Source organism: Microtus pennsylvanicus, chromosome 6, assembly GCF_037038515.1.
Source record: "Microtus pennsylvanicus isolate mMicPen1 chromosome 6, mMicPen1.hap1, whole genome shotgun sequence".
NCBI classification, from domain to species: Eukaryota; Metazoa; Chordata; class Mammalia; order Rodentia; family Cricetidae; genus Microtus; species Microtus pennsylvanicus.
The window spans coordinates 109347274-109375062 of NC_134584.1; the positions used below are offsets into that span (position 1 = coordinate 109347274).

The 27789-nt window shown below is 47.4% G+C and overlaps 1 protein-coding gene and 1 long non-coding RNA gene across 4 annotated transcripts; both read left to right on the plus strand.

Annotated features, from left to right (window-relative positions):
* Nucleotides 1-1644: 1644 nt before the first annotated feature.
* LOC142852972 (uncharacterized) lies at nucleotides 1645-2856 on the plus strand. The gene is made up of 3 exons (XR_012911039.1): nucleotides 1645-1719; nucleotides 2491-2609; nucleotides 2737-2856. It is a non-coding gene; the product is annotated as an uncharacterized LOC142852972 (long non-coding RNA).
* Nucleotides 2857-9785: 6929 nt separating this feature from the next.
* On the plus strand, nucleotides 9786-20477 carry Chst4 (carbohydrate sulfotransferase 4). 3 transcript variants are annotated; one of them, XM_075977346.1, is made up of 2 exons: nucleotides 9786-9980; nucleotides 18625-20477. In XM_075977346.1, exon 2 carries the CDS (start codon nucleotides 18643-18645, stop codon nucleotides 19798-19800), a length of 1158 nt encoding a protein of 385 aa, XP_075833461.1. In that variant the 5' UTR covers nucleotides 9786-9980; nucleotides 18625-18642; the 3' UTR covers nucleotides 19801-20477. The 3 variants fall into 3 exon arrangements, with proteins under 3 accessions (XP_075833461.1, XP_075833460.1, XP_075833462.1); XM_075977345.1 differs by lacking the exon at nucleotides 9786-9980 and adding an exon at nucleotides 9987-10134; XM_075977347.1 differs by lacking the exon at nucleotides 9786-9980 and adding an exon at nucleotides 11146-11173.
* Nucleotides 20478-27789: the final 7312 nt, after the last annotated feature.

Sequence of the window (27789 nt, forward strand, 5' to 3'; positions counted from 1 at the left end):
ATAGGTGCTGCTTACTGACTTGTTCCTCATGGCTTGCTCAGCCTGCTTTCTTATAGAACTCAGGACCACCAGCCCAGGGGTGGCTCCATCTGCAATTGGCTGGGCCCTCCCCCATCAATCACTAACTAAGAAAATGCCCTACAGACTGGCCTACAGTCTGATCTTTTGGAAGGAACTTTTCAACTGAGTTCCCTCCTTTCAGAAGACTTGTGTCAAGCTGACATAGAACTAGCCAGTGTAGATAGGAAGGCGACAACAGAGTGTGGATAAGGGATGTTTAAACAGGGCTTAGATGTCGACATAAGAGTTTATCAAATGCAATGGGAGAAGGGTAGGGGAGAGGCACAGTGTAAAAAAGACTTGGGGCTGAACCAGTGGTTAATTGGTTAAGAGCATTTTTTGCTTTGGCAGAGGACCCAGGTTTGGTTCCCAGCACCCACATGGTGGCTCACACCTGTCCCAGTTCCAGGGTACCCAAAGCCCACTTCTGATCTCTCTGGGTACCAAGCCACACACATGGCTGCACATGAATTACATCCCCCACTCATACACATAAAAATAAAATTAGTTTAAAAAGGAATAAAAACCAATTGAAAATGTGCTTGTTAAGATGACGTGAGAACTTGGTCAGTTACCTTTCCTGACTCCAAGCTATTTGTAAATAATGGAAACATGACGCCGATGTGGTAATTGGTACCCAGCGAGAGGGGTATGAAAATGATGCTCTCACATCCAGAAGGTAAATGTTGCCACAACTCAGGTGAGCTATTCTTGGGAAAGGAGCTTGGATAGGCTTATTTATCCCCAGTGGCGATTCCGATTTTGGCTACATGGAGTCTCATTCATTCTTACGTCGAATTCATGCTCCTGGCTTGCTCTTCTTAACAGAACTGGACAGGGAAGCTTCAAAGGCAAAACAAAAGAAAACGAGTTCAAATATCAAGAGAAAAGTAATTCCTCTGTAGACTGAAGGCTAGCTGACTTTTGAGAAGACAGCACCCAGCCCTAAAATCTCGGGAGAACGCCTTGCTCATCAGCATCTTCCCTAAGAATTTTTAAAGTAAATAAACATAGCATTTATATAGTAGCATTTAGAATTTGTTTATTTGCTAGAATCATTAAGCATGTTTGACAAAATCCTTCTTATAGTACATACCTTGAACCTGGCCTCTAAGCTGATCCAATGGCTCATTCGTTCCTGTTCTTTCAAAGCAAGTACAGGACAGTCTTAAAAACCCCGAGGACACACTTTAACACATCCACAATGTTGGCACACTCACCCCCCACCACACACACCCCACTAGATAATGTCTTTCCTCTTTCTCTTTTTTTTCTATATCAATGCAAATAATGTCTCCCTTTCCAGAAGTTGCAAGCCTCTTGATATTATTTAGGAAATGCCAGCCGTCACAATGGCTTGGCAGTGTGTACTAAAGATAAAATGGTAAGGATATTTAGACTGAGTCATATCCACTTATTTGCACTCTGTTCTTTAAATGGTATTATAGGATTTAGGCTATCTTTAAATTGATCCACACGATGTAATAAAATGTAAAATGAAGTGCCCACTGTTTGAAACATAACCCCTGAGCTTGCAGTGTGAGGTCCTTTATCTGCGATGGTTGCTTCACGTATCTTATTGAACCAGGTTTTCCTTGAGTACATTCATTTGATTACATTGTTTGGTCTTTGGAAATTGCACCTGTTGCACACGAAACGGTGAGTTCCTTTCTTCAGGAGGAACAAAGGTTCACTCATTCATTCTCTTCTCCGCGGGCTTTTGCCGAACGCTCTCTGTAGGGCAGGCGCTCTACTGGGTGCTGAGCATTTGCAGATGAGAAGAGGTTCTCTCTCCAGATGAGCTGGGCGCACAGGGGTAAGGCTTGTGTCAGAGCGCAGCCTGGGAGACTGTGCCAGTTATCTGAGGCGACAATAATGCTAAGGAACAATCCTTCAAGGGTTTCGGTGCTGTATAAGAACTGGCGATTTCTCATGCATCCGTGGTGGTTGTTGCGGGTCTGCTGAGTTGGGTGGGCTTCTCCAAGTGTCGGGAGGTTGGCTGGTCTGGCGTGGCCTCAGAGAGGACAACCATGGCCATTGGGAGCTGCCTTTCGTGCCTCTCACACTAGCTGGCAGGTTCTCACGGAAGCAGTTTAGACACAAAAAGCAGGCCTGACTAAACAAGAGATTTGCTTTGTTTTGTTTGAAACAGGCTCTCACTCTGTAGCCCAGGCTGGCTTCAAGCTCTGCAGTGATCCTTCTGTCTCTGCCAACCATATGTTGGGATTATAGACATGCGTCATTCTACTGCAAAAGTGATCTTTTTATTTTTTGATAACTTAATCTGCATATATAATGTATTTTTATAACACTCCTTCCCATCACCCTCTACTCCTGCCCCATACCCTCTGAACCCCCTCTTCCCAATAGACTCATTTCCTACTTGTGTGTCCTTCTGTGTGACCCCTGGCTGCAACCTACTTAATGCAGAGTGAAGCAGCCCTCTTGCAACCACAAAACAGTAACCATGAGACTGAAGGTCTTTGGGAAGATGCCACCAAACGCCACCCTCAAGACACTGCATCAACCTAAATTCACGACTGTGCCACGTGAGTCGGGTCTCTGGAGAATCACCCTGCCCTTCAGTGCTCCGTCCCAACATCACCTCCCTTCCCTCCCCACATGACAACTCCCATCCCCTCAGTCAGAGTATCTTCACATGCTTTTCACCATCAGGAGAAATGGTGACACTGTCTCTGGACTGTGGGATACCGGCTTCGAGTGTTTCAACAACACATCTCCCTGACTTCCAATTGGAAAAGACAGAGGACACGGAACTCCCCCAGCAGGCACACTATGCCCCTTTTCCTTAAGTAGTCATTGTTTGGCCACGTGTGTCTGCCTGAGACCATGGTTTTCTGTTTGCATTGTTTCCTTTTCCCTCGTTCACCTGGGTCATACAAGAAGATTGACTTCTCGTATGCATTGTTCCCTGTCCCTTGCATGCCTTCTTCAATGGCTCTATGTATCTGATTTTCTGACTCCATCTCTCATGCTTTCCATCCCTTGAAACCTCCAGGAACTCACTATCAGAACAACACACCTCATCCCTCCGTCTTCCTGCCATAAAGAAAACCCAGGTCTTATCTAGGACACTGCTTCTACCTCTTCTCAAGAGGCAGCTGTGTCTCTCCCAACCCTGCAGTGGGACAATTGTCTCCTTGCTCCTCGGGGCTGCCTCCAGACCTTCCTGACTCCCCCTTTCTAAAGATAGCTGCCTTTGAATCAGATGTTAAGCAGGCTTCTTGCCCTGATTGTGATCCTAAGGCCATTGTCATACTCCAGTCTTGTTCCTGGAGCAACTCTGCAAGGACTCAGTATCCTTTAGGTGATCCCTCTGGATCTACATGTTTTTCACATCCTGTATCTTGGTCCCATTCATTTCTCATACCTTCCCATCTGCCCTCCACCTTGCAATCCCCCCAAATAAAACAAAATTTGAAAGAAAGAATAAAATGAGAATTAAAAAAAAATAATAGGGGAGGAATTTAAAAATCTTGTCGTGGAAGCTGCAGTGTGACCCAACAAGTCACGTTGTGTGCTCCGTGGTCCATACATCTCTACTTACAAGTGTTCATTGCAAGGACTCATTGGCCCGGCTCGAGGCCCCTGGTCTCCACCACACGTTCAATGCTGCCCCCCCCAAGACTCTTCTTGGACATCCCGCTGGCGTCCTGTGTTGTGGAAATCCTGCAGCTTTGGGTCTATGGGTCAGGTCCCTTCACGTGCTCCAACAGATCATGATGGGGCGTGCCAAGTCATGACCCTGGGTCTGTGTATCGGCGTAAATGAATGCAGACAGATTGTAATAATATATACAGCTTTAATGGGGAAATAGACTTACAGAACCACAGGTCTCGCGGAGAACAGGAAAGCAGAACGGGCGATTGGGAGCATGCCCGCAATCTTTATAAGTAAAAAATATCCTCGGGGGACCCTGCCCCCTGCTAGCAAGGTGATTGGCTGGGTCTCTCCTACAGGTCTGGGCCTGGGCAGCTGTACTATTGTCATTTGAAGCTCAGGACCTCTCTTCCCCAAAAGGCATTTCATGTCACTTGTCCACCTTATTTGAGTCACCTTAACATAGTCTCCAATTGTTCTCCTAGATGCCCATTCAGACCAGCTTCTTTCTGGTTTTGTTTGTTCTTTTAAGACAGGGTCTCCTGTAACTAGGCTTACCTAAAACTCACTATATAGTGGAGACCAATCTTGAACTCTTGACCCTCCTGACTGCCTCCACCTCCCTCATGTGCCACCAAGCCTGGCTTTTCCTTGTCGTCTGTTTAAATTTCCCGAACTCTGGTTCCATCCTCAGATCTAGCAGACAAGTAAACAAGAAAAACAATGAGAAGGCATTTCTACAAAGCCCAGCGTATTACCTGAAGCCCAGCATGTCGCCTGCCTATTGAATCTGTGCTAGTGCACAGTGCCTGCCCTCCAGTCAGGGACAGACTCCACATGCTTCCATCTGGGGCCAGTGCCTTCACTTGTATACTTGATCACATTATTCTCTCTCTCTCTCTCTCTCTCTCTCTCTCTCTCTCTCTCTCTCTCTCTCTCTCTCTCTCTCACACACACACACACACACACACACACACACACACCTCTGACAAAGATGGAAGAGCACTGATAAACAAATCAAGACTGTAAATGGCTGTGAGGCTAGAGATACGGCTAACCGATTAAGTACTGGCTGCTCTTTTCCAGTTCCCAGCACCCACATGGCAGCTCAAAAACATCTTTAAGCCAGGCGGTGGTGGCGCACATCTTTAGTCCCAGCACTCAGGAGGCAGAGGCAGGTGGATCTCTGTGAGTTTGAGGCCAACCTGGTCTACAAGAGCTGGTTCCAGGACAGGCTCCAAAAGCTACAGAGAAACCCTGTCTCAAAACAAACAAACAAACAAACAAAAACATCTGTAACTCCAGTTCCAGGGGATCGCAGGACCTCTGCAAGCATTGGGCACAGGTGTGGTGCATGGACATATATGCAGGTGAAACACCACACTCATGAAATAAAATTTAAAAATGAGCCCATTGTGCCCTTAAAAGCAGTTTAAAGATAAACTATTACTAACAGGGGATTGCTACTACTTATCCTAAGATATAAACGTGCCTACAATGGGAAAAGAAGCTCCAAGGGCAACCATGGGAAGCTCATCCATAGCTTCAGTTGTGAATTCCAGCTGATTGCCTCCCTTCCCCAGTCACAATTACAACTACAGGCCTAATGTGTAGATTTTGGCTTTCTGCTTATCTTTTCTTCCTCATCCTTTTTGTGTTTATAAAAATATTCTACACAAGGTCATTGATAACTCTACAGGCTCTACTGGAAGGTAAATCAAATGTAAAGCTTCCTCTAAACTTCAGATTATGTAAGACAGTAAGGAAAAATGAAGGAAGGAAGAAAGGAAGGGAAAGAGGGAGGGAGAGAAGGAAAGAAGAAAGGAAAAAAGGAAGGAAGTAAAGAAAGAAGGAAGCAAGGAAGGAGGGAGGGAAGGGAAGAAGGAAGGAAGGAAGGAAGGAAGGAAGGAAGGAAGGAAGGAAGGAAGGAAGGTTGTTGGTTTAGCAACATGTATACAGGTAATCTTAATTTAACATAGTGTGTATTGTATGTAATTTGTATTAACTCTTATTTACAAAAGTAAAATGAAAACAGTTAAGTAGGTAAGATATTTTTAAAGGGGTATAAGTATAAAGTTATATTTTTTGCTAGAAATCGTTAAATAAAGACAGATTATGTCTTGGCTATTATTCTCTTGCTGTAAGAAGACACCATGATCAAGGCTACTCTTGAAAGCATTTAACTAGGGCTTGCTTACAGTTTTAGAGGGTTAATCACAGTGAGAAGCAGCCAGGCATGGCAGTAGAGCAGGAACTGAGTGCTCTACATCATGATCCATGGGGAGAGAGAGATTGGGTCTGGCTTGAGCTTTTGAAACAACAAGCCCACTCCTCCAAGTGACCCACCTCCTCCAACAAGACCAAATTTACTCCAACAAGGCCACACCTCCTAATCCTTCCCAAACAGTTCCGCTTCCCAGTGATTAAGCATTCACATACATGCAGTATTGGGTAGCAGTTCTCAACCTGTGGATTGCCACCCCTTTGGGAGTCACATATCAGATATCCTGCATATCAGATATTTCCATTATAATTCATAACAGTAACAAAATTATAGTTATGATGTAGCAATGAAAATAATTTTATATTCACCACAACACGAGGAACTTTATTAAAGGGTCGCAGCATTAGGAAGGTTGAGAACCACTGCTAAAGAGACCACTCTTCTTCAAACCAAGACAGATTATCTGTGGTTGTTGCTAAAATTCTTCCTATGGGGAGATGTAAAGCGGCATCTATGCTCCTCCCACGATTGTAATGACAAACAGAGGGACAATTCTACCAAAGTTGGCTCTGGGGAGCCAACGCATTCATTGAGTTTCCCTGCAGAGCCTAGGCAGGGAGCTACTTATAGGGGTGTGGGCGTTCCTCCCCTCGCCGACCACACCTAGAAAGCCTTATCCAGCACCAGTGAGGGCTTCCTCATAGCCACTCAGATGGAGCCCCCATCTTCCCCAATCTCCATTACTCTAGCCCCTTGCAGCACAGTCAGGTAGTAGGGAGCCATTGGCTGTTCAGGTGAAAATCTCATGCCTTTATTATGGGGACAGGACCGCTGCTGGATGGATCTTTTGCAAGGGAATACATCACTCATGGGATTGATAAAGTAAGCTTTTGTCCTAAAAATAAAACATAAAAGAACAGAATATGGGAAATTTTAACCTAAGACACAGAACTCACTGTGTGTCCTCACACATGCGCACACACACACACAGACACACACACACACACACACACACACACACAGAGAGAGAGAGAGAGAGAGAGAGAGAGAGAGAACATACAAATCATCTCTGTGCTGGTGTGTGACAGATAAGACTTAAGGATGACATATGCTTCGTGATTAAAGACTATAAAATGTTCGAAGTTCAAAGTTCAAGATATGATATCAAATGTCTGTTAAACCAATGGCATTCTATTAAGATAATGACTTAACCATGGTAATATTTACAAAACAATTACTTTAAAGACAGAACATGTGCATATGATCAATATAATTGCTTGTGTTTTCACTAACTTTTTTAGGCTTCAGTCACTTGGAAAAAAGAGTCTTAAGAGAAAGGATTTCTAAAAAAAATTGTTTGCTTTTGTTTGCTAAGCTTTTCCTAAAAGTTACACGGAAGCTAAAATAACAAGATTGGTAAGGCAATCCGTCTGGGTTTTCAACAACCGAAACCGGGTGGCCTTGATCACTGAAGATAAGAGGATCGTAAAGGACAGACAATGTTGTGTAGCACGTGCCCTCCATAACCAGCTGAGACCTGGAGAATGACGGCATGTTTCTAGTAAGTCACTCTTCTCTTGATCAGAAGGCCATATAGTCTCCAAAGAGACTGGCCTATGAATCCTCCAGGAAGGAGCTCCCCAAGAGGACATGCTCCCTGTGCTTCCAAAGGAGGCTGCATGTTCGACAGAACCCTGACTCATCCTACAAAAAAACACCACTGTCAGAGAAAAATCAACAGAACTCAGGGTGCTCCTCATAGGCTCCTACGAGGAAACTCTAGGGAGGTCTCAGCTTCAAAAAAATTTATCTGTGGATACCTGCCTAGTTTTAATGAAAAAGACCTCTTCCAAAAAGCATTGGCGGGAGCCAGGTACAGCAGCTGGAGCCTGTAATCCTAGCACTTGGAAGCTGAGGCAGGAGGAATCATCACAAACTCTAGGCTATCCTTGGCTGCCTGGTGATTTCCAGGTCAGCCCGGGCTTGCTTGAATGTTCCATCATTGTCAATTGATAGTCAGTGCAAGATTTTCAGTCCAACCAATCAGATTTGTTTGTTCTTTCTGTTGTTATGAACAGCCATAATGTTTCCAGAGAACTAAAGCATTCTTATTCTTAAGAGATAATGCCTTTTTTTGGTTACCTTTGTGTCCAAATTGTATTTTATAACTTAAATTACCTTAAAGCAAAAACAAGGGCAGAGATGACTTAGAGAGCACTCGCTTTGCAAGTGTGAGGAGCAGACTGATTCCCAGCATCCACATAAAAAGGCTGAGCAGGGCAGCAAATGCCTGTAATCCCAGCACTGCCGTAACAGAGACGGGTGTTCTGGGAACTTGGTGGTCAGCTAGTCCAGTCAAAGTCCTGAGTTCTGAAGTCAGTAACAGATCTTGTTTCAAATGATAAATAAGTGGAGGGCAATAAAAGAAGGCACCTGACATCATCTACCTTTGGCCTACACACACACACACACAGAGAGAGAGAGAGAGAGAGAGAGAGAGAGAGAGAGAGAGAGAGAGAGAGAGAGAGAGAGAACATACAGATAATCTCTGTGCTGGTGTGTCTTGCATGAGGCACCATGGCTGGGTAATTACACAGATTTCTACATGCATGGGGAAACGGTAAGCAGAAGCTCCCTGGGCAGCAGGATGACTGGGGGTTGTATCCCCTTCCCTGCACATCCTGCATTCTTCAGTTCTTTGACACTCAGTGAGGACCACTCCTAAACTGAGAACAAGAGCAGCACACGGCTGCCCATCTGTGAACAGCCTCTCGGAAGAAGAGACCTCTGTCTGCTCGGTGCCAGGAGGAAACAGGAAGGGAGGAAGGGATACGGCTGAAGTCAATACTCGGGAGCCTCCCCCCGCAGGTTCTTGTCATTTGTAGAACGATAAGGCCTTCGGAGGCACAGCTGATGGGAATCTGCCAGTCCTGGGTGTGACTCACTCCTTCGCAGCCTGGTTGTTCTTTTGTGAAGCCTGGAAAATAGCAGCTATTAAGAAGAGGTACAGTCATTATTAAATAATAACTAACACCTTTTCAAGATTTGTTTATGGGTATGTGAGTTGTGTGGATACGTGCTCGCGGGTGCCAAGTGCCTACAGAGGCCAATGGCTTTAGATCCCAGGGGAGCTGGAATTACACCGGATGCGGGTGCTAGAACTGAACTAGGAACCTCTGCAAGAGCAGTGTGTGCTCCTAACGGCTAAGCCATCTCTGCAGTCTCCGTAACTAACACCTTTAAACCCTTGTTAGTATCATAGCATTGGCCAAGGGGGCATGTGTACCCTAATCCTAACATTCACGGTGTGGAAGGCAGGCATTGTGCTCCTTATTTGTACTGATAGTCCAGTCAGCACTCAGCTTCTCTACTCTGGAAGTTTCCGTTCTCCCATCTGTATCTACTGTTTTAGACTGTTGACAACCAGATAAAGCAGCCCAGAGTGAGTATGTGACTTGCTACGGACAAGCCGCCAATCTGAAGCTATATCTTTCAATAGCTTTTTTTTTTTTTGTAGTAAAAGAGAATTCTTCACCCTTTAATCAGACTAAACACTGGTAAATCTGTAGTTCCCAGCCTAGAACATATCTGTTGCCTCTGCTGTGGAGGTGAAGATGTTGGATATGACATAGGAGCTGAGAAATGTTACCTCCCTAGGGTGGAATGGAGAGACAGGTGTGATGCAGAGAAAATAATCTTTATACAGCCTCCTTAGAGATAAGAGTAAAAGACGGGAGAAGGGGGGCAGGGGGGACAGGAGGCGGGGAGTGAGGCTTACAAACTCTTATTGGCTTTCTACTGCCTGTCTGGCAGCACCCTACCACCCCCATCTTCTGGCGCTCCCCGGACCTCTTCTCCTCCTGTGATACCTTACAAAGGGACCTGGCCTTTCTGGCTGCCTTAGGAGAGAGGACATTCCGGGGTCATCTCTCACCCTCCTCATCTTAGTCCACCTGGAGTGCCGCTCCTCACTGACCTCCACCCCTCCTCCGCCCTCCACCCCTCATCTCTCCACCCTCGAGATAATCAAGCTGCTCAAGCCCCAGCTTTTTGAGAGCCAGAGCCTTTCTGGAAGGTGGGTTGTCAGTTCAGCAGAAGGGGTGGGGAAGCAAAATGCCAGGAGGAGGAGGAAGCCGTGGGGGAGTTTCTGAGTCAGAGAAGGAACGGTACTCTGCCCGGCAGGCAGTAAAGCCACTCAGTCCACTGAGGAAGCCTGAGCCATTAACAAGGTAAGAAGAGAGTTCCTCAGCTACCATGTAGGGCAGGCATTATCCCAAGGCTGCAGGATCCAGGTATCAGATAGCATCTGACATCTAAGCTGAGGATTCTGAACCCTACAGGAAGAGGGTTGGGGGGGGGATGGTAGTGAATTAGACTCTGAATCACCAAGGGAATCTTCTAGAAAAAGAAACACATGCTGCTTACCAGAAGCCCTACCCAGCCAGCTCTGAAAAGTGGGAAGAACTGTTGTGATGTAGCCCAAGTGATTCTGACCTCCAGGCCTGTTTCCCTCCTGCTCGCTGATGCATGGGAGATGGGAGACGGGAGCTGCAGGTTTGGTCTGGCTTGCAGAGTGGATTGTGGCCATTAATTAGATCAAATGAACAGAGCTATTGTACCCAGACAGTCAATCAAGCAGGCGTCAGTTGTTCGTTTTGAAAACTAGGGGAGTGGGGCCCGTGAGATGGCTCCGGGGATGTTCTTAGTTCCATTCCGGAGACCCACCGGTGGGTCAGTTTCCACACCTGTCCTCTGACCGCCACACACTACATACATACAATGTCAATTTAAAAAAAAATAGGGATGTGGCCAGCCAGCCCTGTTTTGAATGCCCAATTGTGTCTAGTGGGATTGTATTTTATAATTGCACCCTTGAGGGCTTCTGGAAGTCCAGAAGTGAACTGTAGGTGTGAAATTGAATGGCATTTGTAGGGCTAGCCTAGCAACTGAGGTGGAGGAGACCTCTGCCTCAGATGGCCTTGGATAAGTCTGTTTCACTGGGGCTGAATAATCCTACAAATATAAAATAAAAATACCTGGTCCCACATTCCTTGAGGCAGCAAGAGCTCCCCACAGATACTGGATCACTCAGACTTCATGGACAGGTGTTTCCCGCTCCGTGTGCCCAGCCCTGTCTGTGGACACTCAAGCATTGGTGAGGCCCCAGGCCCCACCCTTCTAGCACTGAGACTGCTCGAGTTTGTTCTTTGGAGTGTGGTAGCTAAGCGTGTCATCCGGCACTTAGGAGGCAGAAACAGGAGGATTGAGGTGAGTGTGGGGCCAGCTTTGGATGCAGCATGAGACACTGTCTTAAACAAGTTTGGTTTGTGGTCACTTTTATCTGGGAGCTTAACCCTAAGAGTTTCCCAGGTCTCTCGGCTGTTTACTACGAGGCCGGTGTCCCCAGCCCGCCTCCGCCTCCGTTCTTTCTGTTTGTGCAAAGCCCTTGCCTGCCGTTTCTAACTTCTGCTTAAAGGGACATCATTCCACGAGAGAATCTAAAGTGGAGTTGCTCATGTCTTCAGAATGCTGGCCTCTTAGATTGACATCTAGGTGACTTGTTTAGTTGATTTTGGTCAGGACTTCCCATTTTGCTTCGAAAAGCTTGCTCCTGATTGACTGGGGAGGATCTGTAACCCAGGCTCCTGAAGTGAGGATGCTGGAGGAAGCCCCTAACTCTGGTGCCTTCCCCTTACCCCCACCTCTAATGATGGTTCTCAAGACACGAACGTTCTGATGACTTTCTTTTTCATTCTCAAGTGATGTGAGGCGCCCATCACTGAGACATTTAGTGCACACCTGTAATCTGAGTACAAAAGAGGTGGGAGGGTCAGAAGTTCAAGACCGTTCTCGGCTATATGACCAGTTCGGAGGGCAGCCTGAGGCACATGAAACCCTGTCTCAAACCAAGCACAAAGGGCTTTCTGCCTTTTAGCAATGTGACTCTTCCTTGTTCCCCAACTATCTTCATTGATCCAGGGGATGTAAGGAATCCGAATCAGTTGTGGAAGCGTTCCACACCATGAGCAAGCTAAGACATGGCTTAGCTGCACCTCAATGGGAAGCCTGCAACTGTACCCTGTGCAGAGGCTGGGAAGCTAGTGGACATTTGGGAGGCCTGGGACAGCATTGTTTATGGGAGAAAGGGGCCTGTGGGTAGTCTCTTGGAGGAAGAGTGACAGTTCTCTAAATGTCTCCGGGCTCCTCAGCAAGAAGACAGCTTGGGCGGATCGGAAAGCTGACTTCGAGGGTAGAGGTGGAAGAACGGAGGAAGGAACAGGAAATTAAAGGACAAGCAGAGGCAGGCTCTGGGCACGAGGCCTGGGGATTTGGGTTTTAGCGTGTACATGTTAGAATCGTAGAGAGCGACAGATGTGTGCTTTAGAAGGAGGTGTGGTAGCTGAGGGTGGGGAGGGCTGAGAGGCAGTGGGGAAAATGCCAATACCTCCAGCAGAGAATCCCAACAGCAAGAGATTGTGACTCGGGCTAGAACCGGAGTGGGAGTGTCTGCTCTCCACGGAGCTCCCTAAAGCACCAGGTACAGACTGTCCTCTGCCTTTACTATTGGTTGTTAAGATGAGCTAACTCTGCCTGAGACGTGACCCAGAGTGCTCTCTAGTGGGGCAGGCAGTCACAACAGGTGCTGTTTAGATCCTGGTGACCAGGGACTAGACAAGCCTCACAAGAGCTTGCTCTTCCTGGCCGGGGCTTACACAGAGCAGAAGCAGAGGGATGGAGAAGCAGCTCCTTGATAGAATGGCAGGAACAAGGAGCAGGACCTTCCCCAACACCATCCTGCTGCCCTGTCCAAAAAAAAAAAAAAAAAAGGTGAGGGCGGGGGAAGAAAACACAGAAAGGCTTGGGGCCAGCAGCAGCTGGCACACAAGGAAGGCCCAGAGCCATCAAGTCCTGCAGGGCGGCATTGACCCAGGGCTGGGATGGAAGGAAACCCCTGTTTTCCTAGTTCCAGGGGGTGTTAGTTTTGGGTGAGGCAGTCACAGGACCTGCTTGTAAAACTGCAGCCCAGGCTCTGGGTGTCCGCAGGCTGAGTTCTCCTCTCCCCGACAAGCCATTGCTTCCTAGCTTTGTCCTACACCGTTTCCCATACTCAGGCTGCACCTAGGAAAAGCTCTCTGTCTTGTGGTAGTGGAGAGGGGACAGATACACTTAAACCACAGTCAGCAATGACATAGTTTCCAGTTGTTCCCCCTTGGACTTCTGTTTTACAAACTGGTCATCCCCTGAACCTTGAAGCCCAGAGGGCAAGACAGGAAGTCGCATTCACTGACACTGTCCCCTGTGGTAGCATTGTGGGCATGGGGGGGGTTGTATGTACACATGTGAGCGAGTGAGCAAGACATGCTCATGCATGCAGAAGCCAAGCAAGGATGTCAAGTGTCTGCACTTGAGGTAGGACCTCTCACTAGACTTTGGGGCCAGCAAGTCCCAGCCAGCCTCTTGTCTCTGTTCTCCCACAACATGGGATGGAAGCACCCAGATGGCCACAACACAGGATGGACACACCCAGATGGCCACAAAATGGGATGGACGCACCCAGATGGCCACAACACAGGATGCATGCACCCAAATGACCACAACATGGGATACGTGCACCCAGATGGCCACAACACGGGATGGATGCACCCACATGACCACACCCGGCTTTTCTTTGGCTGCTAAGGATAAGAACTCAGGTCCCCATGCTCGGGCAGCAAGCTCATTGATTAGCCAGCCTAGCCTGTTTGGCAAGCTCTAAGCCAGTGAGAAGCCCTGGCTCAAAAAGAAAGAAGGGGGAGAAAGAAATGAAGGAAGGAATGGAGAGAGGGGGGAAGGAGGGAGGGAAAAAGAAGGGAGGGGTATGCTATATGAAGAATAAAATGACACCAAAAGTTTCACAGGGGTCCTCACTCAAACAGGCACACATACACATACACACAAAAACTAGAGAGAAAGGCTGACCCTCAATTGATGCTTTACGCACATTCAGAGGGAAAGCATGGCTAGCAATGGGAGAGATGGGGGGAGGGCGCCACTGCCACACAGACTCTGGTGAGGGTTATGACACACTTCCAGAATGTCTAAGGGGACTTCCAAGGGAAGCCCGAGAGCTGGCAAAGCATGTCCTACCTCTTGAGGAAGCAAGTTAAAAGCTCCACGAGTCACCTCTGTGGCTGCCTCCTCCTCCTCCCAAACCCACTCTCAATACCTCCCTCCAGGTTCACAGGCAGCATGAAGGCTGCCTGGCAATGGCTGTCTAAATCACACACACGCGCGCGCGCGCACTCACACACACACACACACACACACACACACACACGTGCGCATGCACGCTTTTTGACTCCACATTTTACTTCTGGGGATTTAATCTTACAAGTATGTAGACAAGACACCTGTGACTGAAGCCTTTGTAATAAGGGGAGCTTGGAAACCCAGGAGCCCTTGGTTAGACAGATTGCTGTGTCTGTACAATAGATGGTAGAGAGAAACAAGGAAATGCTTTGTGTTCTGTGTCCCTGTGTCTTTTGTGTTCTATAATACACTGACAGAAAAAAAAAGGAAGTAAAAAAAAGCAAAGAGCTGTGGGTCGGGCGGATGCCTTGCAGTGTCTCTTCCTAAGAGGGAAATCGTTAAGGGTTTATAAACATCTAAATCTCCTCGTGTGTTTGAACTACAGCTGAACGAACAGAATAACATGAACCCACTGTCGTGCAGCAGAGATAACTAGGCAGGTTTGGAAGTGAGTTTTCACTGTGGACTAACAACAAGATAAATACTGGCTCTTAGGAACTGGCACAAGGCAACCAAGTCACTAGGAAAGTTCCTCTAGGGGAAGGCTGTGACCTCTTTGAAGATGTGTCACTTACCCCTGCCTACAGAGAGCTCTGAGAATGTCCTAACTTCCCCTACAAACCAAACTGCTTGTAGCAAGATCCCCCCCCCACTTGTCTTCAGCAAGACAGAGACCTGGGTCCTGGCATGCCAGGATATAGCCAACAAGCACTCTTCTAGCCGTTCCCCTCCTGCGTGGAGTCTTAAGAAAGCCACGTTTTCAGTTCTTACTCTACGGGCTTCATGTTTATGAAAACCAGTCTTTTCAAAACAATTGGAACCATAAAGACCCCATTTGAGCAGACAGGCAGGACATTTGTTTATTATTTTTGTCCTGTGGCAATTTCATATATGCATATATAATTTAATGATATTCACCCCCTATTCCTATCCACGCAAATCTAATTAAACTCAATGGGTCCTCAAAAAATATTTTTTAAGTTGTGAATGATGACTAGACTGAGAGGGTCAGTGGTGACAGAGGACAAGAGAGGGTCAGAGGTGACAGAGGACAAGAGAGGGTCAGAGGTGACAGAGGACAAGAGAGGGTCAGAGGTGACAGAGGACAAGAGAGGGTCAGAGGTGACAGAGGACAAGAGAGGGTCAGTGGTGGCAGAGGACAAGAGAGGGTCAGAGGTGACAGAGGACAAGAGAGGGTCAGTGGTGGCAGAGGACAAGAGAGGGTCAGAGGTGACAGAGGACAAGAGAGGGTCAGTGGTGACAGAGGACAAGAGAGGGTCAGAGGTGACAGAGGACAAGAGAGGGTCAGAGGTGACAGAGGACAAGAGAGGGTCAGAGGTGACAGAGGACAAGAGAGGGTCAGTGGAGGACAAGAGAGGGTCAGTGGTGACAGAGGGTAGGAGAGAATACTAGGATATGTGAGTATCCACACTTATCATATATGAGTATAAAATGACAATATAAGACTCATTACTTTGTGCATTTAAAATACACTAATAAACATTTAAAAAGCTGGGCCTAATGGCTCGATCCTATGATTCCAGCACTTAGGAGGCTGAGGCAAAAGAATCAACAGGAGTTTAGGGCTATCGTGGGCTACATAGTAAGATGCAGGCCAGCCTATCTCAAAATTACTACAAAAACACAAACTTTTGAAAAGGGAATCTAGTAAGAGTCAGACAAAACTAACCTCCCAGAGCTAAGAGCACAAATTATCCATTCCTGTTCTAGTTTTGTTGTGACAAAGTATCCTGGGCGGAAGAACTTAGGCCTGGAAAGGATTTGCCTGACTTACAGGTGTAGGGCTACAGTCCCTTATCGCAGGGAAATCCCAGAGGTGGGCGCTACCCAGGAACCGGTGCTCACATTCAGGGTGGATCCTCCGCCTTAACAATTCAGACATGCCCACAGGCCAACCTGATCTAGACAGTTCCTCAGTTAATCTTCTCCGGTCATTTAGGTCCTGGGAAGCTGAAAAGGAAAACCTACCCAGCAGAGATGTAAAACCTATCTTAGAGACTGAAATGGAAGTCGTTCTAACAGTGCTTAAGTTTTCATTAGCACTCAGGACCTCGCCTGTGTAGGCAGGAGCTCTAGTATTGTGTCCTGCATAGCGGGGGTCCTGGAAACATGATTGGGGTGACATGGGAATGAAGAAATGACATGGTAGACTGTGCTCACCCTCATGGAGGGCACCTGCAACACAACCCCAAAACTCAGTGGGTTTATTATGTACTATACAAAGGAAAGGGGCTAGCTAGCTTCAGATGGGAGGCTCTGTAGGAGAGCAGTCTCCGGCAGTAAACATCCCAGACAAGGGTTGATGCTTTCTGTACACACTGTCTACCTTTGTACTACGACCAGAGGAAGGTCGCCGTTTCTACAGGGGTCCTTGTTATGGCCATGCTCATGTCGATGATATGTACTCTGAGGACTCCACCCACTCCTCACACATTCACTCGGGACCTCCTCCACTCCCTACACTTGTAGGCCCTCTTTAGTATATTTCTTTTATTTTTGAGAGACGACCTTACTGAATTACTCTGGCAGGCCTTGAACTTGCAATCCTCCTACTTCTGCCTCCCGTGTACACAGGGTTCTAGGCATGTACCACCTAAAGGAAGAGATTGCAATTGATGATGATACCTGTCATCAGGAGAATAGCAAGCCCTTCCCTTCTTTACTAAGGCACAAGGGAGGAGAATCTCTAGGACACATGATGATATATATGCATTAGCACCTTGTTGCTGTTCATATTTATGCTCTGTCTCTCTTGGTTATTTATATCAAGAAATCATTCGAACCAGAATGATGCAGAAAAGAGCAATAAAACCTCTAAGAGGGACTAGAGAGATGATTCACTGGTTAAGAGCACTGGCTGCTCTTACTGAGGAGCAGGGGTCAGTTCCCGGCATCCACATGGTGCCTAGCAAGCATCTGTAACTCTAGTGCCCAAGCATCCAGCACCCTCTTCTGGGCTCCAAGGGTATTGTATGCATGTGGATGATAAACCAACACTCACACACATAAGGTAAAACAACTGATTTTTAAAACTGTTTAGCAGGAAGACACCAGCATGGCACTTGATACCAGACTATCTTTATTCTTTTTAGAAAGTGTGGGGGGTGTATTTGCACACATGCTCCTGTGGAGGGTAGAAGACAACTCGCAGAGGCCACTTCCCTCCTTCCATCATTTTCATCCTGGGTATCAGACTCAGGTTTATTAGCAGGTACTGTTACCTGCTAAGCCCTCTTGCTGACTTTGGTGCACACTCTCTTTCTCTGCCCCTCTCTCTGCATTGAAATATGTACTTTCCATTATTATATGATTTTTACTATATTTTGTTAGTTCTTTCAGTATTTCATACATGCATACAATCCTCCCCCAACTTTTCTCAGATTCAATCTCACCTCCTCACCCCTCCCACACACCCCAAATTTCCTATCCCTTTTTTGAAAAATACCTCACCAAGTCCATTTTCTGGAATCAGGAATAAAGGCCATCCACTGAAGCATGGCTGACCTACCAAGCCCCCCACATGAAAGTCTTTTCATATATATGGATCCCCTCCCCCACATTCTTAGTCCCATGGGATGAGGCTAAGTCAGAAGGAACCCGATGCCCCATTGATGTATGGAACACCCTCCTAACACCTTCTTCTGTTATGGCTTTGTGTAATGAACATCTGAGTTCCTGATGAGGAGGTGACAGTGTCTGGTGTTCTGCAGTACAGTCCTGAGTAGGTTTGCAAAGCAGCCAGGCATTTCCCAAGCTGAAGCCCTGTGACCAAACAGCCCTGGGTGTCTCAAACCAGCTCCTAGCCTGGCTCACCACACTTCTGTAGAATCAATGGTTCTGCTGAAATGGTTTCAGCTCATTTGTCATCTGCATAGGCACAAAGTTAGCTTTGGATCCCCTCCCCCACATTCTTAGTCCCATGGAATGGTGCTAAGTCAGAAGGAACCCGATGCCCCATTGATGTATAGCTCTGCCACAAAGGAGAAAACTCTAAAGCCAGGCAGTTTGACAGCCTTCATCCTTAGCCTTCAGGAGAGTGCAGTGGGAAGGTCCCAGGCTTCATCAGACAGACGGCTTTGCCTGCAGGCCACTCTGTCAGGGGTGTAGAAGGCGCAGGGGGTGGCAGTGTCCCTTATATTGAGTGAATGTAGCTGAGTAGGGAGGGATGTTCTCGGTAGTTCAGTGGACAAGAAAGACCAGAGGAGGAAGTTTTAAAGATGGTAAAATACAGAACACAATGAACCAATAAGAACCAAGAAGCCAGAATTACTCAGCAGGGGGATTTGGACAAGGGCTTGCAGGAAGTTTCTGAATTTTTACCTTGCTCCTTGGAGGGGGTCCAAGAGAAGCCAGAAGGTAGATGCCACCATAGCCTGACTCAGCCCCCTCCCTCTGCTTACCCTTTAAAGGTCTTCCACTTCCAAAGGATGATACTGCCTAAGAAAGGGAAGCTGCTGCTGTTCCTGGGTTCCCAGATGATAATTGCTGCGCTCTTCTTCCATACGTTCAGACATATGGGCTTTGTCCAGAACGAAGAAGAGTCCAGGAGGCCCGTGCATGTGCTGGTCCTGTCTTCCTGGCGGTCAGGATCCTCTTTTGTGGGGCAGGTTTTTGGGCAACACCCAGATGTCTTCTACCTGATGGAGCCGGCCTGGCACGTGTGGATGAGTTTCACCAGCAGCACAGCCTGGAAGCTGCACATGGCTGCGCGGGACCTACTGCGTTCGGTCTTCCTGTGTGACATGAGCGTCTTTGACGCCTACATGAAGCCAGGCCCCCGAAAACAGTCCAGCCTCTTCCAATGGGAGCAAAGCCGGGCCCTGTGCTCATCACCTGTCTGTGACTTCTTCTCCAGTGACCAGATCAGCTCGCCTGAGCCTTGTAAGCGCCTCTGTTCCCAGAAACCCTTTGATATGGTGGAGAAGGCCTGCGGCTCTCACAGTCACGTGGTACTCAAGGAGGTGCGCTTCTTCAACCTGCAGGCCCTTTACCCACTTCTCACAGACCCTTCCCTCAACCTGCACATCGTACACCTGATCCGAGACCCCCGGGCTGTGTTCCGATCTCGGGAACACACCAGAGGGGACCTCATGATTGATAGTCGCATTGTGCTGGGGGAACATTTGAAAACGATCAAGGAGGAAGATTACCCCTATTATACCATGCAGATCATCTGCAAAAGCCACGTGGACATAATCAAGGCCATCCAAGCCCTGCCTGAGGCTCTACAACAGCGCTTCCTGCTCCTGAGGTATGAGGACCTGGTTCGGGAACCGCTGGCCCAGACCTCCAGGTTATACAAATTTGTGGGGTTGAAATTCTTGCCCCATCTCCAAACCTGGGTTCACAACGTCACTCGTGGCAAAAGTATGAATCAGCCTTCCTTTGCCACTAATGCCAGGAATGCCCTGAACATCTCCCAGGCATGGCGTTGGTCCTTGCCTTATGAAAAGGTTTCTCGGCTTCAAGATGTCTGTAGTGAGGCTATGGATTTGCTGGGCTACCTCCCAGCCAAATCCAAACAAGAGCAAGGGAACCTGTTACTGGATCTTTTGTCTTCTCCACACACCTCGGGGCAACTCTAGCAAGAAGGCTTAAGAGACCAGTCTGTACCAGTTGGTTCCAGCCTCAGCCACCACGAAATGATCCCAAGCCTTAACAGTGTCACGAGATGAGCAAGCTGAGCATTGATTGGGCCTCCATAGGCCCAACCAGAAGTCTTTGTGTCTATACTGAGATACATACTACATCTGAGCCTAAAGTCAAGAATCTCCTTCTATCTTGGAAATACTCAGGGACCTTGAGCAGCCCCTTCAGCCCACCAAGCAAGACTTCCACCTCTCTTCTCTCCTTGACCTTCCCACCCGTACATACCTCAGAAACTATGGCCTGGAGGCCACTAGACACACCAGGCAGCGTCCTTGGAGCAAGTCCATAAACCTCCTGTCCACAGCTTCCCAATGAGAAAGGGAAGAACAAAAACCAGGGAAATGGGGCTTTCACCAAAGAACTCCCAGCAACTTCCACAGAGACTCTCAGATTCAAGGCAGCAGGCACAGGGGTGGTTGCTTACCTGTGAATCTGCCTATAGCACTACCAGTAACCACAAACAGGCAGCAAACACTTTGCCCAATAGGACCAGCGCTCAAGTTCACGGTGCGATTGGTCCAGATGGCATCTCTCTCTCCAGTGTTTACCAGTGTTTATCTGTGAAACTGTCCTCCAGTAATATGAAAATTATAGCCCAAGCTTCTGTTTTGAATTCCTCTTGTATGTTTTCTGACTACCAGTAGACATTCATTCTCATGGGGCTCTAACAATGGGCATAAACATCTTTGTAGAGGGTTTTTTTTTATTGTCTTTTGCTATTGTCTAACACATAAAAAATCACTATCACTTTTGAATGAATCAAGCCTCTGTTGTCTTAAGAATTGGTGGAAGGTCCCTGCCTTAGCTGCTTGTCTGTTGCTGCAAGAGAACACCACTGCAGAAAGCAACTTTGGGGAGAAGGGGTTTGTTTGGTTTATAATCCCAGTGGGGTACAGTTCATCACCGTGGGTAAGGTATGGTAGCAGGGGTGTGAGGCTGGCAGATCATATTTCACCCACACACAGAAAGCAGAGAGAAAGAACAGGAAGTTGGGCCAGGCTGTAAAACCTAAAAACCCACCCCCAGTGACACACTTCCTCCAGCAAGGCTCCACCTGGAAATTCTGTAATTTCTCCAAACAGCACCTCCTAGAGACCAAGCGATGAACTACATGAGCCCATGTGGAATATTGTATACTCAAATACAATGGCTAACAACCAGCAACTCAGCCCTTCCCTGTGAAATACGTGTAACAATGTGTGTATCACTCTGGGATCTCTGCACATGATTATTTGACTCTAATTCCTCAGCCAGAAGACCTCAGTTCTAGTATTTCTCTCCTCCTGTTGCTAACAGTCAGCTCCCCTAATAAGGAAAGTTGTTTCTCCCAGTCTTTGCAGATGTCCCCAGATCCTGCAGTGATCTAGGACCACTGTGTACAAATGCACACCACCAGGTGCTTCCTCACGTCTGGAGGGATTCTGGATGCTCATTGCACCACCTTGATGGTTCTCCAGGCCCTACTGACTTCTCCTGGCACAAGGTACCCCCTATGTTAGGCAGCAACAAAATTCACCTCCTGGCCCCAAGACATGCTGAACACATGTCTTTACCATTGGGGTAAAAAGAAGAAGGGGTGATATCTATAGAAAGTGCTGGAGAGATGGCCCAGAGTATATACTGCTCTTGGGGTTCAGTTCCTGACACCTATGCTGTGTGACTCGCAATCTCCTGTAACTCCAGCTTGAGGGTCTGAATCTCTTTTCTGACAGTCTTACAAACATTGCACACACACACACACACACACAAAGAGAGAGGGGTCTGGAATTTGATGAGCTTCTGAGCTCTGAATGTTTTTTTTTTAATAACTCATTGAGTCCAAACCTGACAGAATCTGCCATTTTGTGTTTTCCTTTGACTCATCAATGTTTCTCACTTCATCAAGTTTCTCCTCCACCGTTCTGAGCATCAACGAGCGCCCCATCATCTGCCATACTTGAGGAGCTTCTGCCTTTGCTAGCAGGGTTGGTTGATGTTAATTTCTATGCCGTTTCAAAGGAACAAATTTATTCTAACATCCAAATCCAAGTAACTTCCAGAACTCCTCGAGAGCTTAGGACCTGGAGCTGGAGAGATGGTGTAGTTGGTAAATTTCCCGCCACACATGCATGAGAATGTTGTAGGAATCTGCTTGTTCATTCCCGGCTGCCAAACCAGAAATAACCACACAGACACTGTATTAATTAAACCATTGTTTGGCCTATTAGCTCTAGCTTCTTATTGGCTAGCACTTACATCTTAATTTAACCCATTTCTATTCATCTGTGTATCGCCACATGGCTGTGGCTTACCGGCAAGGTTCCATCTGGCATCTGTCTCTGGCAGGGGCTACATGGCTTCTTCCTGACTCTGCCTTCTTTCTCCCAGCATTCAGTTCAGTTTTCCCCGCCTAGCTCTACTCTACCCTACCACAGGTCAAAGCAGTTTCTTTATTCATTAACCAATAAAAGCAACACATGAGGACCTGAGCTCGCCGGCTCAGAACCCATGGTAAAACACTGGGCATCTATACTCACAGTGTTGCTGTGCAGAAGGGAACTGTAGATTTCTGAAGCTGATTGACCACCTAACCTGACCAAATGTATAAACTCCAGGTTTAATTAGAGACCTCATTTCAAAATTAGAGACCTCTCTCATCTCCAAAAATAAAGCGCAGGGGCTGGAGAGATGGCTCAACGATTAGGAGAACTGGCTACTCTTCCAGAGGACCTGGGTTCAATTCCTAGCACCCACACGATGTCCCACAACCATCTGAAACTCCAGTCCCAAGAGATCCAGTACCCTCTTCTGGCCTCCAAGACATGCATGTGGTACACAAACTTACATGCAGGGGAAACATGTATATGCCTAATAAATTAATTAAAAAATAAGGTGAAAAGCAATGGGGGACTTCAACTAGAATTTAATGGCATTTCTATCTATAACTCCTGTGCGGTTTTACTTTGTATGTAATGACAGCAATTGTTAACATTTTAACAAAGTTTAATTAAAACTGTTTTATTTTCAGTGAATATTGGCTATATAACGGTAGAACCAGTTTATGGTGATTTTTATACAGAATCTCACCTGGTGTCAATCTGCAATATCTTTTCAAGTTATAGCTTAAAATTTACTATATGGTGGGTTACGCCTAGTCCTAAACATAATCTCTGCATGTATATTATCATAATTCTATTGAATTACTTTTATAGACTGGGAAAGTAAAATTTGTTAAATGAGTATGTATGAATGACATGGGCCACTTAGCAATAAATCTGACGGGCATTAGTCAGGAGAGCCCAGCGCCAGCCCTCCTACTGGCAGACAGTCGCAGGATTGTAACTCTTCTCACAAATATCTCTGGCCCTCCATAGTACTGCAGAAAAGTAGCTCCCAAGAGCCTGCGCCTGGCTGTGGCATTCCGCTAACTCTCTCTTCATTCATTCATTCATTCAATTCATGTAACAAGCACTACCATAGGCAGAGGAATGTCCTGGGTGTTGGTGCTGATACCATGTGGGGACAAACAGTAGCCGGATCCGTGTGAGTGCAGGGCACGTGGTCAGGGAATGAGGAGGGTGCAGAAGTCGAAGGGTCATTCGAGGGAGAGTCTTCCTGGAAATAGGGAGGGGCATGCCATGCAGAGATCTGGGAACAGACACCCTGACAACACCCTGGCAAATGCCCAAGCCAGCATAGACAATACCAAAAAGCATCTGTGAGAGCTATGATGCTTTCAGTAATGACGGTCTCATGAAAGATAAAGAAGTACAAGCACGGCAGGGAGGACAATAGACCCGTGGAATTGTATTTCCTGGTGGCTCTGCCACTGCCGGCTGGGTTTCCTTGTGTCTCCGTGTTCGCATTCATTAGCACAGGGCGGGAAGCATTAACTGCATCACTGCTCGCACAGGGCATCCTTACTGAGCTCTTACAAGTGTTAGCTGGCACAGCACAGGCAGCTCGAACAGTAGTAGGCCCTTGCTGAGCCAGGCTAATTGCCATATCAGCATCCCTTCCCGGCATTGCCAATCACATGGAGGAGACTGATGGTGGTTCCCTGGGTTTTATACAACAGTGGCTCACAACAAGAAGTGTTTTAGCATTATTTGATTGGCATTCCGTGATTGCGCATTTTTCTCTGGGGGATTTGGAGCTGTCACACTTAGGTTGGGGTGCTATGGGCATCAGTGGGACACAGGAAGCAGTGGACAGGGAAGCTTCCCAGAGTAGAGAATCATCTGGTCCAACGGAACATGCGGCCATGGAGAAACCCTCCTCCACGTGGGTTTCTCTTGATCTCTCACTCCTGTCCAGATGAATGAGCTGCCAACCTGCATGTCTAGACGGAAGACAGGCCAGACCCGAGGCTTCCGACCTTTCCTAGTCACCTCAGTAGGGTGGTAGGGTAGGTCAGGAGAGGACAAGTCGGATTCCTTCTGGACTATGGTTCCTGAGAAGTTAATCATGTCCTATTTGAGGGCTTCGTGCCAATGAACCTTTGGGTATCACTAATTTGGGACTAAGTGAGTTATTAAAAAGACAAAACAAAGCTGGGAATGGTGGTGCACACTTTTAATCCCAGCACTTGGGAGGCAGAGGCAAGTGGATCTCTGAGTTCACTACAGAGAGAGTTCCAATAAAACCAGAACTACACAGCAAAACCCTGTCTTGAAAAACAAAACAAAACAAAAAAAAGGAAGGAAGGAAGGAAGGAAGGAAGGAAGGAAGGAAGGAAGGAAGGAAGGAAGGAAGGAAGGAAGGGAACAAGGAATTAGGGGGTAGGGGATGAATATGATCAAAATATGTTGTATGTATGTATGGAATTCTCAAAGGATCATTTTTCTTCATTTAAAGTACAGAGCTGTGTCGTGAGAGGCGAGGAGAAAGGAGTTCAAGACAGAGGTGCAGGCAGACAGGCAGACTGGGACCCTCCATTCCCAGGTAGCGCTGGGCCCTAACCTGCAGCTCATGCCTTTATTAATTCAGGCATCCGAGACCGGAAGAGGAAACGCCTTAGAGGCCACAATGTGGTCATTTAGAGCATTGAGTAAAACCAGCAGGACCAATGAAGGCAGAAGCAGGTGGGCCAGGAAAACCATCAGACATGCTGAGGACACGAGACTCAGGCCTGGGTGTCAGAGGACTCTCGGGGCTCACAGGACCTGTGTTTCTGTTTAGTTTATTCCCGCTATCACCCAGCCCCCTTTACTGACCTTCAGCAACCTTCAACAGTTTGACTTTTAAAAAATTATATTACATTTCCTTATTTATTTGTGTGCGTATGGCTGTGTGGGAAGACAGATGAGAGGGCGTGGGTGCACACATGCCACCGAATGCATGCGGAAGTTGGAAGGCAACTTGTGGGGGAGTCATTTGGTTCTCTCCTTCCACCACGTAGACCCTAGGGATTAATTGCCAGGCTTGACGGCAAGCCCGCTTATTTGCTGAGTCATCTTGCTGGCCCCTCAAATGCTTGTATCTCAGACTCATGTATCTGCCATGTTCTGTTGCCCCTAGGAGGACACAAGCAACTGTCATTTCTAAGTTTCCTGCTCCCTTCCATTTCCATTCCCTTGGCTGTGACAGCCTAGCGCCACCATGGACAGTGTATGCTTTCTCCACTACCCTTAATCCTGCTAGATCCTTCCCTGCCCCTCTCTTTTTCTTTCATTTGTCGTCTGCCGAAACGGTATTCCCTAGTCAGCATCAACCAAATGTGATGAGATAAACCCACAAATGAGAGCAATTTGATTTTTTAATTATTTTTTTTTCATTTATTTTACAAACCAATCACAGTTTCCTCTCCTTCCTCTCTTCCTATTCCTTCCCCATCCTCCCATCTATCCCGGGCCCCATCCACTCCTTCTCCATTCAGAAAGGGGCAGGCCTCCCATGGGAGTCAACGAAGATGGCATATCACATTGAGGCAGGACCAAGCTCCCTCCCCTGCATTAAGGCTGCCCAGCATAGGAAATCGGTTCCAAAAACCCAGCTCAAGTGCCAGGGACAGGTCCTGATCCCACTGCTAGGAGCCCCACAATCAGACCCAGTTACATAACTGTCATCCACATGCAGAGGGCCTAGGTTGGTCCCATGCAGGCTCCCTCGCTTTTGGTCCAAAGTCCGTGAGCTCCTATTAGCTCAGGTCAGCTGTCTCTGTGGATTTTCCCATTATTATCTTGATCTCACCCTGGCTCATACAATCCCTCCTCCCTCTTGTCAACTGGACTCCCAGGTCTTGGTCCAGTGCTTGGCTGTGGATCTCTGCATCTGCTTCTCTCAGTTACGGCATGAAGACTGGGAGCAATTTTAAACTGGAAAAAAAAAAACTATGAAAATGTTGATTATTGGTGACTTAGAATAATGACAAGCCCTGACTTCCACATGCATACACATGTACACATGCACACATACACATGGACATGCACACACACACACACATACTTGCAAGCATGCACACACCGATGTACACATATCACACACATATGCATGCAATAGATACTGATTCTCCCTAGGTTCTACCAAGCAGAACTTTATAATCCTCACGGGTGGTCGGTGACCCGGCTGCCACACCAGTTTTCACCTTCTCACCATCCTGAGAGAACCATAAGGAAGCTGGCTTACTGTCTGTGTTTTAATTTATAACAGGAAGCAGTAGGTGCCGTGGGTCCTTGGAGCTACCGTTGGCAAAATCCAGGCTCGCTCCAGAAAGGCTTGTCCCTGCCTCACTCAATCAATTCGGTTATGAGGAGCAACTGTGAGGAAAACAAACACTGGATGGAGTGCAACAAAGACCTCTGTTCTTTTACCAGGGACTGAATTGCAGGGAGGGAACCAAACGGTAAGAACTTTAGAGGTGGGAGGGGGAACGAACGAGAACAATCTAGAAATAATTAACCTGAAAATTTTGAAATTTAAATTTAACTGGACTTCCTCTGTGAGAACCTTAACTATGTCCATTTGTAAGTTACGAAAAGAATATATATATATATACATATAGACACACATGCACATACACACACACACACACACACACACACACATATATGGTTGCCCAAACACATTTGACGGAGGAAAATTACATTTTCTCAATACTCTGTATCTGTCAGGAGAGTGTTTTGAGAAAGGCCAGGCTTGGGAATGCTGAATGCCCGGATGGGCCTCTCACACTGCCTTCTCCTTGCCTGCTCCCATCCCCAAGCCAGCAAGTGCCCAGTGAGGAAAAATCACTTGCTAAGACAGCTGCCTTCCTGTGTCATTTATAACAGTCTGCCTCAGGGGGTCGGAATCCCTTCCCCTGCTCCTCAAAACCCTCCCTGCCCTCTTGGGACTACACTGCACCTCCCCTTCTTCCCCAAAGAGAAACCTTGAGCTAATGAACCCCTCCACTCCCCCAAGCCCAACATCTGAGGGCTCCTTCCCCCTCCCTTCTAAGGCCAGTCCCACACTTGGAGCCGCAATCCTAACCCTCCCACCTTCTGAAGAACTGTCTGGTTTTCAATTTTACTCCTTTTCTCTAAAACTCGGATTCTCTTCAGCTAAATCCTCCCGTTTGGTTCCGTGCCCACAGTGCTCTCCCTTCTTGGAAGAACCGGAACCGCCCCTTTCCATATCTACAGACTAGCCCTCTCCTCGCCTGCTGGACCACAGTGCCCTTAAGCAGTATCCATTGCCATTCGCCTCTGCTTGCTCCTTAGCCCACTACAGTCTGGATCACCACCTCCTGCCTTCCCCTGAACCAGCCCTCACTGGCCCGAAAACCCAGTTCCGCGCTGTTGCTGTTCCGGCTCTAGTCCACGCATTCCGGCGCTTCCCTCTCCTCCCCTCTCCTGGAACATCTCTCCCACTTCCTCCTTAACCCCCCCCCCCACACACACACCCGCTTTAGACACCACTCCGGCCTCTGCCTCCTCTCTGCCTTCCGTGTTATGTCCCCTTTTCCT

What these genes read in the sequence shown, in the direction of transcription:
- Chst4 (XM_075977346.1), top strand. Translation starts at nt 18,643, where the DNA reads ATGATACTGCCTAAGAAAGGGAAGCTGCTGCTGTTCCTGGGTTCCCAG.